General features: G+C 63.7%; 1 protein-coding gene across 1 annotated transcript in view; it reads left to right on the top strand.

Moving 5' to 3' along the window:
* VOLCADRAFT_121694 (uncharacterized protein) overlaps nucleotides 1-15076 on the top strand; it is a gene marked incomplete at its 3' end in the record, with an annotated part of 25712 nt that extends 10636 nt beyond the window's left edge. Inside the window, exons 6-17 of the mRNA XM_002958197.1 lie at nucleotides 921-1068; nucleotides 1482-2464; nucleotides 2590-3316; nucleotides 3804-4619; nucleotides 5735-5808; nucleotides 6074-6484; nucleotides 6846-7103; nucleotides 7404-7758; nucleotides 7952-10596; nucleotides 10961-11044; nucleotides 11359-12018; nucleotides 12899-15076. Coding sequence (XP_002958243.1) covers nucleotides 921-1068; nucleotides 1482-2464; nucleotides 2590-3316; nucleotides 3804-4619; nucleotides 5735-5808; nucleotides 6074-6484; nucleotides 6846-7103; nucleotides 7404-7758; nucleotides 7952-10596; nucleotides 10961-11044; nucleotides 11359-12018; nucleotides 12899-15076 — 9339 coding nt within the window. The remainder of the gene's footprint in view (nucleotides 1-920; nucleotides 1069-1481; nucleotides 2465-2589; nucleotides 3317-3803; nucleotides 4620-5734; nucleotides 5809-6073; nucleotides 6485-6845; nucleotides 7104-7403; nucleotides 7759-7951; nucleotides 10597-10960; nucleotides 11045-11358; nucleotides 12019-12898) is intronic.
* Nucleotides 15077-16598: the final 1522 nt, after the last annotated feature.

Raw genomic sequence — 16598 nt, 5'->3', positions numbered from 1 at the left:
CGCAGCAGCCAGTCTCTCAACCGCCCCCGACAGTGCCGCCACCCTACCCACCGCCACCACCGCCAGGCTACCCAGGACCCAGTGTCCGCACGCCGCCGCCACCCCAGAGGCCGGCTAATCCCTCTGCACCCCTCACCACGTCGCCATCGCCGCAGCTACCATCAGGCCCCCTCCTGCCGTATGCCCCGCAGCAACCCAGCTGGTCTCCTTCTCCCCCGCCGCCAGCCCAGCTTCCGGCTTTCCCTGCCGAACAGCCTTCTTCCCCCCTGCCACCCAGCCCGTCACATCCCACTAGTCCACAACCGCCGAGCTATCCAATGGCGCCGTCACCATCCCAACCACCAAGCCCATCAACCTCTGCCCCGCAGCAACCCGGATATCCACAACCTCCCATCCCATCGTCCCAACAGCCAAGTCCGCCACCAAACCAGCCTGCGGCCCCACCCACTTCACCTAATCCAGCGTTTCCCCGGCCCTCCTTACCATCGCTTCCATCATATCCAATCCCACAGCTGCCACCATTATTACAGCCGCCATACCAGCCTCCAAGCCCGTCGCCCTCTGCACATCAGCCGCCGCCGGTATATACAACCTATCCAGTTTCACCCCAGCCCGCTGCACCTCACCCACCGTCAGTAGTCCTACCGTCGCCATCCCCAGTTTCAGCGCCGCTTCTTCCATCGGTGCCGTCATCGCCGGTACCCCCCGCCTACCCCCCACGCGCACCTCTATCTCCTGTGCCGCCACAGCCATTATCCATTCCACCGTCGCCACCTCCAAGCTCTCCGCTCGCTCCGCCTACGCAGTCCCCTATTCATCCTTCCTATCCATCTCACCAGCCGCCGCCTTCTCCTTCCAGCCCATCACCGCCGCTGCCGCTGTCTCCCCATGCTGTACCATCTGCACCATCGCCGTCGCAGTCGTCAACTCCGTCGGTCCCGGTTGCACCACTGCCACAACATCCCAGCACCCCGTCACCGCCAGCCCCGCAACAGCCTGTACACCCCATCCAGCCCACCGCCCAGCCCCCACCTCCCTACTTCACCGGCCCATTATCACCACCACCAGGTGTTCCTCTTCCACACCCGCGCAGCACACCACCACCTGCTGTGCTGCCTCCCGGGTATCCTCCTCACCAGCCGCCACCTGTACAACCATCCATCCCCATCTCACCAATGCTGTCCCACCCCTCCGGCCCTCCGGGCCCACTTACCCCACCACCTAGGGCTCTGCAGCCGCCACCATCATCCCATCCCCCTAGCCACCCGTCAAATCCGCCGCTGCCAGCTGCTCCACCCCCTCAGTTCCCAAGGCCAAAGCCGCTTGCCCCGCAGCTACCCGGATACCCTGCCTCCCCTTCCCCTCCGACGCCACCTGGCCACCCTGCCAGCCCAGCTCCGGCGGCGCCACCCCGCCCGTGGCATCCTCCGCCGGCTGATGCAACCCAGAACCCGTCGCCAGCCCCACCATCCCATGACCAGCCGCCCATGCAGCTACCGTCGCCGCCAGCGCCACCCGGATATCCACCGCAGCCATCCGTTCTTCCAGCAGCACCGCCGCGGCCACTGTCTCTACCGCCGTTGATGCCAGGTGTTCCGCTGCGCCAGCCGCCCAGCCCGCTGTTCCCTGCCCCGCTACCATCGTCACCAGCCTATCTGCCTCAGCAACCGGCGCCACAGCAGCCGCCGCCGGCCTACCCTCCCATCGGAGCTCCCTCGCCGTCGCCAGCACCCTCGCCTTTAGGAGCACCGACACCGCTAAGCCCGAGCCCTTCACCTCTTACACCCCAGCAACCCGAACAGCCAACTGCCCAGCCACCAACTCCCCCACAACAGCCAGGTCCAGAAGTTCCTCGTGCGCCGTCGCCGTCGCCGAACGCTTTGTACACACCACCAGCTCCCAAGACACCGACGCTGTTGCCGACGCCTCCATTCACCTACCCAAGTGCACCTATACCATCGCCGCCTTCGCCCCTTGCTCCATCCTCGCCAAGCCCCTCAGACCCAAAACGCCGGCCGCATCATATCCTCCACCATCGCCGACGTCGCCGCTGTGCCAGACCCCTCCGGTGCCACGCCCACCAGCTCCCCCGGCAGTGCTTCTGGCGCCGCGACCTAGGCCATGGCCGCCTGTCCAACAAACACCAGGATACCCAGCGTATCCCACCCACAGCCCATCGCCTCCACAGCTGCCCACACAGTTGTCTCCCACCGTCCCATCCGTTCCTGGGGATCCCAGCGCGCCGACGGCTCCCCCCCAGCCGTCATCCTACCCACCTTCCCAGCCGCGCCCGATGCCTCTTCACCCGCCAAAGGAACCCAGCCCGCCATCACCGCCGCTGCCTCAACCATCAGACGCTCCTCCCAACCTGCACCCAGCAGGCCCACCTCTCCCCGGCAACCCAGGCCCACTGCCACCAGCGTACGTCCCAGGAGCGCCCCCGCCCCCGCCGCCGCCCGAGCCGGTAAATGTTCCTCGAGCGCCACCACCACCGCTGCCGGTGCCAGTGTATGGCCCTGGAGCACCACCACCGTCAACGCCGTCACTCCCTTCGCTGCCTCCACCCATCCCGCTGTGGCCGGGGCCCAGCCCGCCAACACCTGTCTGGAGCCCGCCAAGGCCGTCGTTACCGGCCATCCCGCAGATCCCAGGCGAGCCTATGTTGCCTCCGCTGTCCTATCCACCGCAACTCCCACCGCTGCCACCGCCGCCGTCGTCGCCACCATCTTATCGCCCAATAGCGCCGTCGCCGCCGTCACCTCTGCCGCCTGTAGTGCCAGACGTTCCGCTACGCCAACCGCCCAGCCCACCGTTCCCGGCCACACAGCCACCCGGGTACCCGACATTCCCAGCTGCACAGCCGCCACCGCCCCAGCGACCCGCCCCGTCGCCGCGAGTAGCCCCAACTTCGCCTTCCCCCAGCGTTCCCCAGCCTGTTTCACCGCCATCGCCACCCTCTCCACTGCAGCCGTCTTCACCACCTATATACGTCCCGATGGCCCCAAAGCCACCCCTCCACTTCCAGCCGGGCCCTCCTCATCCTCTGCCGCCACCGCCTTTGCCATTACAACCGCTACCGCAGCCCCTCAGCCCACAGCCACCTATCAGCCCGCAGCCAAACATGCAGCTCCCATCGCCGCCGCCATCACTACCCGGCTATCCGCCACAGAGATCGCAGCCGCCAATAGCACCATCACCTTCATCACCTCTGTCGCCGCTGATTCCAGGCGTTCCACTGCGCCGGCCGCCCAGCCCGCCACAGCCAAGCTACCCGGTCTCGCCTTCGCACCCTTCCTCGCCGCAGCCTCCAAACCCAGTGGCTCCGATCCCAGCTGTGCCACCTTCACCAGAACAACCGCAAACACCGCTTGATCCGTCGAGACCCATCCCACCGGACGCGTCTTCCCCTTTCCCGCCATCTACCAGTTCTCCCCCACAGCCCATGCCGTCCACGCCCCCACATTACGTGTCGCCGTCGCCTCCCCCAACACATCCCGCACCCACTCAGCGTCCATTGTCCCGTCACCACGGAGCGCCTCCAACTGTTCCCACTCTGTCAACGCCGCTGCCGCCAGCCTACCCGTCGTCGCCCAAGCAGCCTTCCTTCCCGTCACCACAACAGCCCGCTAATCCAGCACCATCAACGCCGCTGCCGCCAGCCAACCCACCGTCACCCAAGCAGCCTTCCTTCCCATCACCACAACAGCCCGCTAATCCAGCACCATCAACGCCGCTGCCGCCAGCATACCCGCCATCACCCAAGCAGCCTTCCTTCCCGTCACCACAACCGCCCGCTAATCCAGCACCATCAACGCCGCCGCCGCCAGCCTACCCACCATCGCCCAAGCAGCCTTCCTTCCCGTCACCACAACAGCCTGCTAATCCAGCACCATCAACGCCGCCGCCGCCAGCCTACCCACCGTCGCCCAAGCAGCCTTCCTTCCCGTCACCACAACAGCCTGCTAATCCAGCACCACCAACGCCGTTGCCCCCAGCCTACCCACCGTCGCCCAAGCAGCCTTCCTTCCCGTTACCACAACAGCCTGCTAATCCAGCACCATCAACGCCGTTGCCCCCAGCCTACCCGCCATCGCCCAAACAGCCTTCCTTCCCGTCACCGCAACCGCCAGCTAACCCATCAACGCCGCTGCCGCCAGCATACCCGCCATCACCCAAGCAGCTTTTTTTCCCGTCACCACAACAGCCCGCTAATCCAGTACCATCAACGCCGCTGCCGCCAGCCTATCCGCCATCACCTAAACAGCCTTCCTTCCCGTCACCTCAACCGCCCACTAGTCCATCAACGCCGCCGCCGCCAGCCCACTCGCCATCGCCCAAGCAGCCTTCCTTCCCGTCACCACAGCAGCCCGCTAATCCAGCACCATCAACGCCGCCGCCGCCAGCATACCCGCCATCGCCCAAGCAGCCTTCCTTCCCATCACCACAACAGCCCGCTAACCCATCCACGCCGATGCAGCCAGCCTACCCGCCATCGCCCAAGCAGCCTTTTTTCCCGTCACCACAACAGCCCTCTAATCTAGCACCATCAACGCCGTTGCCGCCAGCCTACCCGCCATCGCCCAAACAGCCTTCCTTCCCGTCACCTCAACCGCCCACTAGTCCATCAACGCCGCTGCCGCCAGCCCATCCGCCATCGCCCAAGCAGCCTTCCTTCCCGTCACCACAGCAGCCCACTAATCCCATCAACGCCGCCGCCGCCAGCATATCCGCCATCGCCCAAACAGCCTTCCTTCCCATCGCCACAGCAGCCCACTAATTTAGCACACGACGCCGCCGCCGCCAGCCTACCCGCCATCGCCCAAGCAGCCTTCCTTCCCATCACCACAACAGCCCGCTGATTCATAACGCCGCCGCCGCCAGCCTACCCGCCATCACCCAAGCAGCCTTCCTTCCCATCACCACAGCAGCCCGCTAATCCAGCACCATCAACGCCGCCGCCGCCAGCCCACCCGCCGTCGCCCAAGCAGCCTTCCTTCCCGTTACCGCAACCGCCCACTAATTCATCAACGCCGCCGCCGCCAGCCTACCCGCCATCGCCCAAGCAGCCTTCCTTCCCATCACCACAGCAGCCCGCTGATCCAGCACCATCAACGCCGCCGCCGCCAGCCTACCCGCCATCACCTAACCAGCCTTCCTTCCCGTTACCGCAACCGCCCACTAATTCATCAACGCCGCCGCCGCCAGCCTACCCGCCATCGCCCAAGCAGCCTTCCTTCCCATCACCACAGCAGCCCGCTGATCCAGCACCATCAACGCCGCCGCCGCCAGCCTACCCGCCATCACCTAACCAGCCTTCCTTCCCGTTACCGCAACCGCCCACTAATTCATCAACGCCGCCGCCGCCAGCCTACCCGCCATCGCCCAAGCAGCCTTCCTTCCCATCACCACAGCAGCCCGCTGATCCAGCACCATCAACGCCGCCGCCAGCCTATCCGCCATCACCTAACCAGCCTTCCTTCCCGTTACCACAACCGCCCGCTAATATTCACCATTAACGCCATCGCCGCCAGCCTACCCGCCATCGCCCAAGCACCCTTCCTTCCCGTTACCACAACCGCCGCCGCCAGCCTATCAGCCGCCGCCTCCCTTGCCATCTCCTCTACCCTTCCTGTCCCCATTACCATCAATCGTTTCCCCTTCGCCCTCCCCACCTGCGCATCTGGTCCCACCACAAATCCCCATGCTTCCACCACCCATATCGTCCCCTCCGGAGCCCAACGGACCCCGGCAGCCAAGGCTGCCGCCAAGGCCGCCATTGCGACCCCGCCGTCCATTGCCGCCACGGCCGTGGATGCCCCCGGAGGTCCCGATCCCCTCAGTCCCTGGTGGCCCAAAGGCTCCACAGTTCCCAGATTTCCCGCCATTTGAACCCCCGTCGCCACGGCCATCAGCGCAGCACCTTCCATCGCTGCTGCTGCCACCTCCAAGTCCCTCCGCCCCACCATTGCAATTCCCGCCAAAGCCTCTCCCACCGCATACGGCTCCCAACCTGCCGCCACAGCCGCCTCCTGGCCTGCCGCCTCCCTCCCTTCCTGCGCCGATGGTAACACAGCCGCCGCCCTCAACACGCCCGGCGCCACCGCCGCCGCCATCCCCGTCACCGCCTGCACCCCCCCGCCCCCCGCCGGCGCCACCACGACCACCCCCACGCCCTCCCCGGCCGCCGCCGCGACCTCCGGGCCATCCGCCGCCGGCGCAGCCTTCACAACCATCGCCAGCGCCACCGAGCCCCGAGCCGCGTAGCCCGCCAAACCCGCCCTCTCCGCCGCCACGGCCACCACAGCCGCCGTCTCCACCACCGCCGCCACCACCGTTTCCGCCGGGTATTGCGATTGTAGTGCAGGACTACGAGTTGGTGTTCTCGATCGACGAGAGCGCTTTTGTGAACGCAACGGCGGCAGAGGAGTTCATCCTGCAGATCCGAATGGACCTTGCAGCTTTCTTCGGGGTTCCCTTGGAACAGGTGAGTCCTATGCAGTAGTGGTGATGATTGGGGTGGTTGCGGTGGCGGCTGTCCTGATGCTGGCATGGCACGTGGAGTGCTGATGTCGATACCGCGATGGGGGCAAGGCATCACGTTCTGACACAGGATCCTCATGCAAACACAGAGCACCAGAACAAGCAGCATCTTTCGACCCCTACGATGGGTTGTTCCTTACTTCCTTACTTGCTTGCTGCCTTGAAGAGTTGAACGGCAGGGGATCCAATTTGTGTCGCCTGGCATATCCTCTTGCCCGCATCGAAGCAGTTGTCCCACGTACTCCAAACGGGCCCTCCTTATTTGCCTATGACCTCAACGCCTGGCGCCTTCGCGAGTGCCGCAGGTCATCGTGACTGGCATTACGCTGCCTGGAAGCCACAGCTCGCCGCTGTCGCCAGCGGTGCAACGCCGCCACCTCAGTGAGGGTGCGGCCGGTCAGGAAGCGGACATTGGCCGCAGGTCGCCGCCGCTGCGGGTTTGGGATGCTGCGGAGCTTTCGGAGCACTTCCATGATGATGAGGCGTCACCAATGGGTCGATGCGGGCTGCGATTGAAGAGCTTACTCCAGCTAGCCTCGCGTCAAGTGGAGTCTGTTCCGGAGGTACGATGCCGATGTTTGGAACGGGGAACAGGGTCGGAAACAGCGTGCATGCCACCCATTTACCTTACCGGTTTTGGTGGAAACTCTTGAGCAAGGTGCAATCCAGTTCGTAGTCAGACTTCCTACTTCTACAGATGTGTGCGAGTACCAAGGGCACGGGCTCGCCTTTGGGCACCATTCAGGGCACCTCTTATCGGTTTAACGGATTGGAGGCTTGGAACACGCGATACGATAATGAATTCGTGAGCGCTGATACGCCGCCGTCTCTGTCACTCGTGCCCTTGATTTCCATTTCTGCAGGCCCAAGCCAGTGCCTCGGCGCTTGCCCGTGCCGCGAACGACATGGAAGACCTTGCGAATAGCCACGTTCGACGGCGTCATTTAGCCGATACACGCGAAATACGAGTAACTGCCACGGTAGTTATTACCGTTAGCACTCCGTTGGCACCGCCGTCGCCGCCACCGTTGCTGCCGCCCGCCCTGCCGCCGCCTCCCCCTCTGCCTCCTGGGGCTACGGCCCCGCCGTCCCCACCACCCTTGGCACCGTCGCCGCCACTGCGGCCGCCATCACCGCCGCCGCCACTGCGGCCGCCGTCGCCGCCGCAAGTGCCACGTCCCCCGCCTCTCAACCTCACAGCCCTCGCAGAGGCAACAGGTATGATCGGTTCTCCAAGATCCACGATTCAGACGCCACATGAATGCAATTACAAAGCTCAGCAAACTCTTTAACTGCTGGGTCTGCATGCATGTAGGAGTATGTATGTATGATCATTATCTCTCTCCTCCCTCAACATCAGAAACCATGACTTCCTTCCGCTTATCACCCTCGTCTTGCGTTCGCCCTCCAGGCGCCTCTATGGTGACCCAAGTACCCAACAGTCCACCACCACCCTACCCGCCTGTCCCAGCACCACCATGGCCGCCCACGCCGCCGGCGACCCGGCCGCCCAGCCCCATGCCGACATCCCCACCTCCTAAGCCACCCCTCAATTGCGAAATCGCCGACTCGGGCTATGTGTTTTTCCCGCTAGCATCCCTGGCGTTAGCATGCAGCAGCACAGCCCAGGAGCAAGGCGACGAGGAGCACCCGAGCCCTCTGTGCACGATCCTGGAGGACACGGGCGACAGCGACGCGGCGTTCTACGCATGCAGCTGGGGTGGCGATGGGTATGAAGCGTCTCAGTGTGGCGCTTTCGACACACTGGGTAGAGTGTACTCGACACCGCAATACAGCAGCGGCCCCCGAGTGTATCCACAGCCGGTGTTTGACGATGACGTCGTGTGGCTGTCGTCTGGAGCTTGTGCAGGTTTGTACATGAAGGTTGGCTTCGTGGCTACAGCGTCGCAGCCGCCGAAGCGTCCTGTCCCGCCGTCACCTGCACCACCGTCGCCTTCACCACCGCCGCCTCCGCCGCCACCGCCGTCCTCACGCCGTCCTCCGCAGCAGCCCGATGCGCCGCCGCCGCCGCCACTGCTGTCCCCATCCCAACCCAACTCGCCGCTGTCGCCATCACCGCTGCCTCCTCGCCAACAAAGCCCCAAACCTCCGTCGCCGCCCTCCCCTTCACCTCCACCAACAGCGCCGCCAACGCCGGTGCCCCGGCCGCCAACCCCTCTTCCCCCGTCCAGCCCCAAACCGCCGCCACTGCCAACGCCGGACGGTCCAACTGCGACACCACCGCCTCCAACGCCTACGCCCTTCCAAGGGTCGCCGCCGCCATCCCCACAAGCACCGAAATCCAGTCCAGGGCCGCCTTCTGGGCCTGAAGCCCGCCCTTATCTGCCGCCGCGACCGCCGCCACCACCATTTTCATCACCACCTTCACCACCACCGCCACCACCATCGCAACCATCGCCGCTGCCATCGCCGCCACCAACACTCAGTCCACCACACTCCCCTGCACCGCCTCCAGAGCCCATCTCCGCACCGGCACGGTCGCCATCAGCCTTGCCCTCCCCATCACTACTCCCCGCGGCTCCTCCCTCTCCATCGCCAAACCCCCGTTCGCCACCGCTAGAGACCCCTCCATCCGCCACGCCACCCGTTCCAGCGCCCCCAACGTATGCGCCATACACATCACCGCAGCATCCGTACGCGGTACCGCCGCCTCCATACGGTGCTCCACGAGCCCCGCCGTACGAGCCGCCGCCGCAACTGTCGCCACCATCACCACCACCTCCAAAGCCATTGGAGCCCCCAAAACCATTGCCGTCGTCGCCGCCACCGCCGCCGCCGCCGCCGCGGAGGTGGTCACCAAGGCCTCCTCCAGTGGCGCCGTCACCTGCGCTTCCATCACCGACCGCCCCTACCCAAGTGTTGCCCACCCACTCCCTTCAGCCGCCGTCGCCGCCGTTATCACCGCCGGAGGCGAGCCCATCACCGCCGCCGCCGCCGCCGCCAAAGCTTCCGCCGTCAGCACCTCTCTTCCCCCCCGTCCCTGAGCCACCGTCAGACCCTTCACAGCCGCAATCGCCGCCAGGGCCACCACCGCCCCATTCGCCCTCGCCTAAGCCGCCTCTGCCATTTCCGCCCAAGCCCCGCAGGCCTATGTCCCCAAAACCCCCTCCTCCGCCGCCTCCAATGCCACCGCCGCCGCCGCCTTCCCCTGAGCCGCCATCGCCGACACTGCCAGCTTCTCCTCAACCTCCGCCGCCGCCCCCGCCAGCTCCTCCTCGCCCGCCACCAAGGCCGCGAAGACCACCGCCTAACCCTCGGCCTCCACCCCCTACGCCGCCGTCGCCCTTGCCGCCGCCGTCGCCGCCGGACTTCCCGCCGCCGGAGTATCCCGAGCCCGCTCCGCCGTCAGATCCTATGGCTCCGCCGCAGCCGTTAACTCCTGTGAAACCCCCGTCGCCTCCGGGCGCGCCGCCCTCACCCTCGCCCCCACCCTTACCTCCCGCGCCGCCACCGTCGCCATCGCCGCCACGGGTGCCTCCAGCGCCCTTGCCGCCAAGCCCGCAACCCCCTAGCCCGCAGCCGCCCTCTCCTCCTGCACCGCCAGCACCGTCGCCAGCACCGTCGCCAGCACCGCTCCCGCCGTCGCCGTCGCCGCCACCGCCACCAATCTTTACCCCTGTCGTTCTCACGGGCAGGCTGATTGACGGTTACATGGACAACTGTGTCGTTTATGCCGACACTGACGCTAACGCCGCGTTGCTGAACGTCACCTCCGCCGTCTCTGGCAGCGCCCAAACCAGTGGCGTCGGCGCTGAGCCGTACAACACCTCGACCTTTGTCAGCGGTTGGACCCTCACTCTACCCACTGCTGCCAGTGCTGCGGCGCCTCTGCGCGTCGTCCCAGCTAACCCGTCATCGTACGAATCTAACCGCTATGCCGTTGGGCCGTACGACGAGTGCCACGACGCGGCGTCAATGCTGAAGCTGTATGTGGAACTGGCGGCGCCGTCGCTGTCTCGAGTGATAACGCCATTGACGACGCTGGTGGTGGCTATGCAGGAACGGGGCTACGCTCAGGCAGAAGCCAAGGCCAAGGTACCAGAGACATAGCCAGGAGGGCGGCCGGGGCAGGCGGGGCTGATACAGTCTTGGGGGAACACGCAGGCTGAATTGGGACACACCATGCAAATGCACTTGACGGTCTGGGAAGTACGGCATTTGCTTCTGATCCACGGTGGCGATGGGGGGTTCCCTTGACAGTCGATGACACCTGTATTTACAACGCCTTCCGCCCATCATCACACCCACCTAACTCCCCAATGAACTACCTAACCGCGCAGCTACCCGGCGGTATATACTGCCTGGCGTATCCGACTCACCGGATCTTGAAGGACTCGGCCCCGCTGTTCCCCGGCTGTAAGCCACTGATATTTCCCCACATCCCCGACATAACCCACAGCTTGCCTTCGGCATCAACGCCACCGCCTACACCCTGGGCATGACCGACCCCATCAAGGCGTACTACGTCGACCAGGACAAGGGGGTGAGTCAGTGTGGCGGCGCGCAACTCGCTGCCCAATCGGCTCAGTAGTCTTCAGAAAGGCCGATCTACGCATGCCTCACATGGCGCTTCGTCGCATCACATCGCACGGGCCCCATTATGCTCGCCATGGCCCCCATCATCCCCATGCCTCACCACCCCAAAACACCACTCCTTAACGCCCCACTTTCTACTCACCGTTACAGTCCCCTTCTAAAACCCCAAAGCTCACTGCCTGAAAATCTGAGCATCCGGCACCCGACGACCCTGAAATCCCCCCTGTACATAATCTATAAAATTCCAATTAAACCCCACAGGCTGAGTTGCTTATGAGGGCGGAGCAGCAGGTCATGGCCGCTGTCCTGCAGACCACCACCTTCCTGATCTCCCGTCCCGATGATCTGCCCGCCATGGGCCGTGTCGTGTGGGGCGCGCTGGCCAAGTTCGTGGAGGACTTGTTCAGCAGCGGAGGGGTGCGAGTGGGTGTGACGGGTTCGAACAGCAATAGCACCAACGGCAACAGTACCAGCGGCAGTAGCAATGGTTCCAGCAGCAGCAATAGCACCCTTGCGTCGGAGTCTGCGGTTCGGCACCGCCGGCGGGCGCTCCTTCACAAGCTACTGACGTCGGCCGATAGCGGTAGCCGTCGGAAGTTACTACAGAGCGTCAGTGGCGGCGGCGGCTCCGCCACCGTTATCGAGTTCGGCCCTAAGCCGCTGATTAACCTCACTAGCCCCGTGGATCTTGACATGCTGATTAACAACACCTTGTCGCTGCTAGGAGTGAATGACAGCACAGGCATCAGCACCAACAGCAGCAGCAGCAGCACTAGCGGCGGCAGCCGTGTGCTGACATCGCTTCCGAACGCGAACCTGTACGGCGTGGACAACCCTAACCGCCGCGAGGCGGCGCTGCGAGGCATGGCCAACATGCAGGGCATTATCCAGAACGCAGTCAGCACCGGCAACATAACGCAGGTGGGCGCCCATCCCATTACATTACATTACATTACTGATGGGCCGCTTGGGGGGCAGCCCGTTGGGCTGATGAGGAGCCGCATGCGACAGGATAGGTGCATGTGTACGTGAGCACCGGGGAAGGGCAGGCGGTGTGTCAGCGGGCGTGTTTGTGCGCGGGGACGCTGCGTGGGGGGTCGGTGCGTGGCAGGTTGAGAATTTGACGAACCAGTTTACAGATGATTGCCCGTGCAGTGACGTGGCGTCCGTCCATGTGGCGGGACTCGGTTGGTGGACGATTCGGTTGCAACCGAAGTTTTAGACTGGCGGCAGCTGAAGGGCTTGCGGCTCATGGGGTGGCCATTTTGTGTCGGTTATCATGACTAATGGCGGCATGGGATAAGCTAGTTCGCCCCGTCTTTCCTCTCAAATACATCATATACGTGTATGTACGCGTGCCACCGAACGTACTCAGACCCACATAGAAACCCACCCACATACATTCGACCCAAAGTAACGACCATTGAATCAACACTCGAGGATGCCATTCGGTGTTGTCATGAAACGACCACCCCTTCAGTGTCCTTCCGAACCCCTACTAGCCCCATATCCATCACCACACGTTCGCTCTCCCTTTTTACACCCATTTCACTTACCTTACCGTTTACCTCGTATTGTTTTTACAACTCACGCTCCCCTCCCCCTCTTCACCTCTTCGCCCTTTTCACCTTTCCCTCTTCGCCCTTTTCACCTTGGTGGTGCCATGGCGTTGCTGCGCCCGTTCGGCGGCTCGCCGTCGCCGTCGCTGCCGGTGCTGTGCTGGCTGGTGTGTGTGTGTGTATGTGTGTCGTTGGTGCTGTGTCGTGGTCTTCCTGTCCTTTTCCTCGTCGTCGGACTGCAGGTCGCCGCCACCTCCGTCGTGGCGCAGGATCAGGTCACGGTGGCGCTCCGCCAGCTAGCCCAAGCCGCCGCCAGCGTCCCCGCCTTTGTGGTCGCGACCTCCGTTGATAACCTGGCACGCGCCGTCGCCACCACAACCGTCCCGGGCCCCAGCATTCCACAGAACCTGGTGCCGGTCAACCCGGATTCCGACGGCGGTGAAGGTGTTGCCGCCCGCGGCGCCAGCAGCAAATCCTGGGTCTCGTCCAACGTCGCCTTGTTGGTCGTACTGGTCGCTGCCATCCCGGTGGCGATGCTGACGGCCTGTGGCGCGTTTTACGTCTACAGTCGACGGCGACGCCAGGCATATCGATATGAGATGCAGCTTCCGGAGGAGGCGATGGGCGGCGGTGGCGACGCCGCCGCTTTCGCCCTCATCGCCGCTGGTCTTGACGCCGAGGGCGGTGTTGCGCGGTCCCTGGCGCGTGGCAGTGATGATGCGTCTAGCCGCCGCCTCAGCGGCATCAGTAGCCTGCCGGAGAGCCGAGAAGTGCCGCTGCTGCCGTACCCGCCGACCGCCCTGGTCGCCGCCGCAGCCAGTAATCGACGGCGCATTCGTACGGCGTACAATGCGCTGTACGAGGGTGACACGGATGCCACAGCTCGCCCTGCTGTCGGCGGCGGTAGTGCGATTGCTGCCCTGGCGCGCATCCAACGGTACGAGGGAGCTGCTGCTGGTGCAGCGCATCATGATGGTGGCGGTGCGTCGCTGTCATCGCTGTCGCCCCTTGACGGTATCGCCGGCTTGGCATCGTCGCAGGGTGGTGGTACTCGAGGCGGTGACGTTGCCGACGAGGTCATCACCCACTACGCCAACGTGCTATACGATATGGCATCACCCATCGCAGACCACCGGCAACAGCCCAGTCCCCACCCCGCCGGCGGCGACGGTGACGGCGTCAGCGGCCGAGACAGCGATGGCCAGGGGGTCGGCGGCAGCAGAGGTGACGATGGCGAGAGCGGCGATGCGTCGCTGCCGCCGCCGCCAATGCTGCACAGGAAGCGTCGCGCTGTCAGCAGCTTGACAAACGAACTGTCTGCCGCTGCACCTGGCTCGGCGGCGGCAGCGGCCGTCGCCCGAATGGGGGGGACCGGCAGGGTTATCCGGCGCATTCCCGGGCCACCGGCCCACGTGACGCCCCGGCCCCGGCACCGGTCCCAGTCCAGCATCATTGCGGAGTTTGGCTGGCCGACGGAATCGGCACGGGAGCGCGGCGGCGGCGGCGACGGTGGGAGCAGCACCCGCCAGGCCGCCGCCTTGGGCCCTGTGTCCGCCGGTCGCCCTCGGCTGGATCCTGAGGTAGCTGACATGGCGTGGCAGGTGGAGAGCAGCGCCGCATCCTGCGAGTCCAATGATGAGGGCAATGGCAAAGAGGCGACCGGTAACCGCCCAAGCGTCAGCGGCCAGCCGCCGCTGCCCACGCCTAAGTCTCCCGGCGATTTCTACACGCCCCGTCTCAGCTTTACTAGCGTGCCAAACCGAAGCAGACGTACGACAGCGTACGACACTGCCCGCTCGTACAATGCTGCAGCCGGTGTGGGTGGTGGTGGTGGTGGTCCGGTTGTTGGTGGTGGTGGCGGCGGCGGCAGGGCTGCGGCTACCGTTGCCACTGGGGGCAATGGAAGCGCCCGGTCGAGCCGAACTGCCAGTGCCGCGCCGTCAGCAGCCGAATCGGCGCGTGCAGGACGAGCCGCAGCCGCCGCTCCTCCGGCGCCGCCACAACCACCAGTTGCCGCGGAACCTGGCGCAACCCTTCCGCCCTTACCTCCGGCCGCGATGGGCTTAGGGGGCGGCGGCTACCTCAGCCTGGCTACAGCTTCAGGTCGCCTGCCCACCATGTCGCCGGAAGCGTCCTATTCGAGGCTGCCACAACCGCCACCGCCACCGCCGCCAGGGCAGCAACAGCAGCAGGCGCAGGACACGACGGCTGCAGCAAGTGGAGGGAAGGAGGGCGAGGGAGGTTTGCGGACAGATCACTCGGGATCTGAGTCCGATGCGGTCCAGAGACCCGGCCAGCACTTAAACCCGCTATTTGAGCCCGCCACGTCCTACCTCAATCCCATGCTCAATGGAAGTCATACCGCAAGGGGTCGGGGCCGAGGCGCTAGCTGGGCTCGGCCTGCGAGCCGACGGCGCTAGAAGTACGCTGCTGCGCTGGTTTCATTGGACGCTGCGGTGTCCGAAATTTCTATTGGCGTTTAATACATAGATTGCCGAATTATTGCCATGGCCTTCTTGCCATGTGCCGTGTTGGAAAGTATTGGCGTGCGTGTGTGTGTGGCGGAAGGCATGGGCATTTGGGGCCGGCTCTCCAAAACTGCCAGGAACCAGTGCTGCTGTCATCATGCAAGGGTGCGCGTCCCTGTATGTATGTATGTATATGCGTGTGTATGCGGAGCGTATCTCGTTCTCTGTACCCTGCGGGGCCGGCATCTTGGCGGAATCCTCGTGCCGCCATTAATTGCTGTCCACTTGCCCAAACAGTAAACAGCGGCCGGTGCCAAGAGAGCGAAGCATGGTTTTCCCTTTTCATGTTAGTTTTGTGTGTAGGACTCTGCGAATCGGAAGGTATGAGGCCTTGGTTGCATTGCAGTGTAGAGAATTGTAGAAGTACAGAGGTAGGAATAGCTGAGCTGGTTCAGATTTGCAGAAGAGCAAGTGCCTCAAAAGACACAGGTTGTTGTGGGGGTTGGGCGGGTTCTTAACTTCGGGTTTGGGTGCGCCTTGGAGCGGGTTGACCGAACATAGCACAGACAATGCGGTGCCCACCGGCCATGACAAATCTTTTCCTGCCCTCTTCCATGCGCATCGCGATCAATGATATGCATTAGGGACGTTTTACTTTTGTCTTGGACAATCGAAAAGCGCGCGCCTCTCGGACCAAGACGACCCGCAACCACATTCCCACAGCAATCTGTACAGAGCTCTATGACGAGTTTCAATAGACGAGCCACGTGCGCTGCGACTTTCCTAACTCCTCTTCACCTGGTGCGTTGGGTTGGTGCCCTGTGAAAAGCTGGATGTGATGATGTCTTTGGAGGCCGCCGCAGGGGTGCTTTCTAGTTGCAGACGGACAACTTAAATGCGGGGTTCTCAGCTTAGGTTCTGTTGACTTGAGCGGGCGTTGGCCAAAGCTGTTGGGAGTTGTTTGGGAAACGAACGTTGTGCATGCTGCCACTTGCAACGGCAACCAGAAGCCCCCGATGGGGTATGCGGTGAAGTTGTGTCGAAACTGAACGTCTTCTGCTTCCAAAGAAGAGAATTGAGTACATACAGGACTCACCTTATCCAACCGACAACGATCGGGATAAAATGACGGCCCACATTGGCTGAGCGTTAATGTGGTGACCACGGGATTTTACGGCACTTTGTCAGGAAAGGAGGATTTGGAAGGTGTGGAGGTCTGGTGATTCATTTGGGGTATGATGTAGGGTGAACGGCCGCCGTTGGTCCATATAACGCTTTCCCACTGGGGCAGGTCAGCACCGGACATGTATGGTTGCTTCAATGCAGACTGAGTTGCAGCCAAGCTTTTATTTGTGTTTTTTGTGGATAGCTTGTTGCGTAAGTAACGTTTGGCGACGTAGGCAGGTTGATAGCATTCTGCCAGGCCGTACCGATTCCAGGTCTCATGTAAGCCTGTATCAAAGGTTTTTTTTTA

The sequence above is a fragment of the Volvox carteri genome, assembly GCF_000143455.1.
Source record: "Volvox carteri f. nagariensis unplaced genomic scaffold VOLCAscaffold_88, whole genome shotgun sequence".
In the NCBI taxonomy this organism is placed as follows: Eukaryota; Viridiplantae; Chlorophyta; class Chlorophyceae; order Chlamydomonadales; family Volvocaceae; genus Volvox; species Volvox carteri.
The sequence above is the reverse complement of the archived record's forward strand: the minus strand, read 5'-3'. Positions and strand labels throughout refer to the sequence as shown.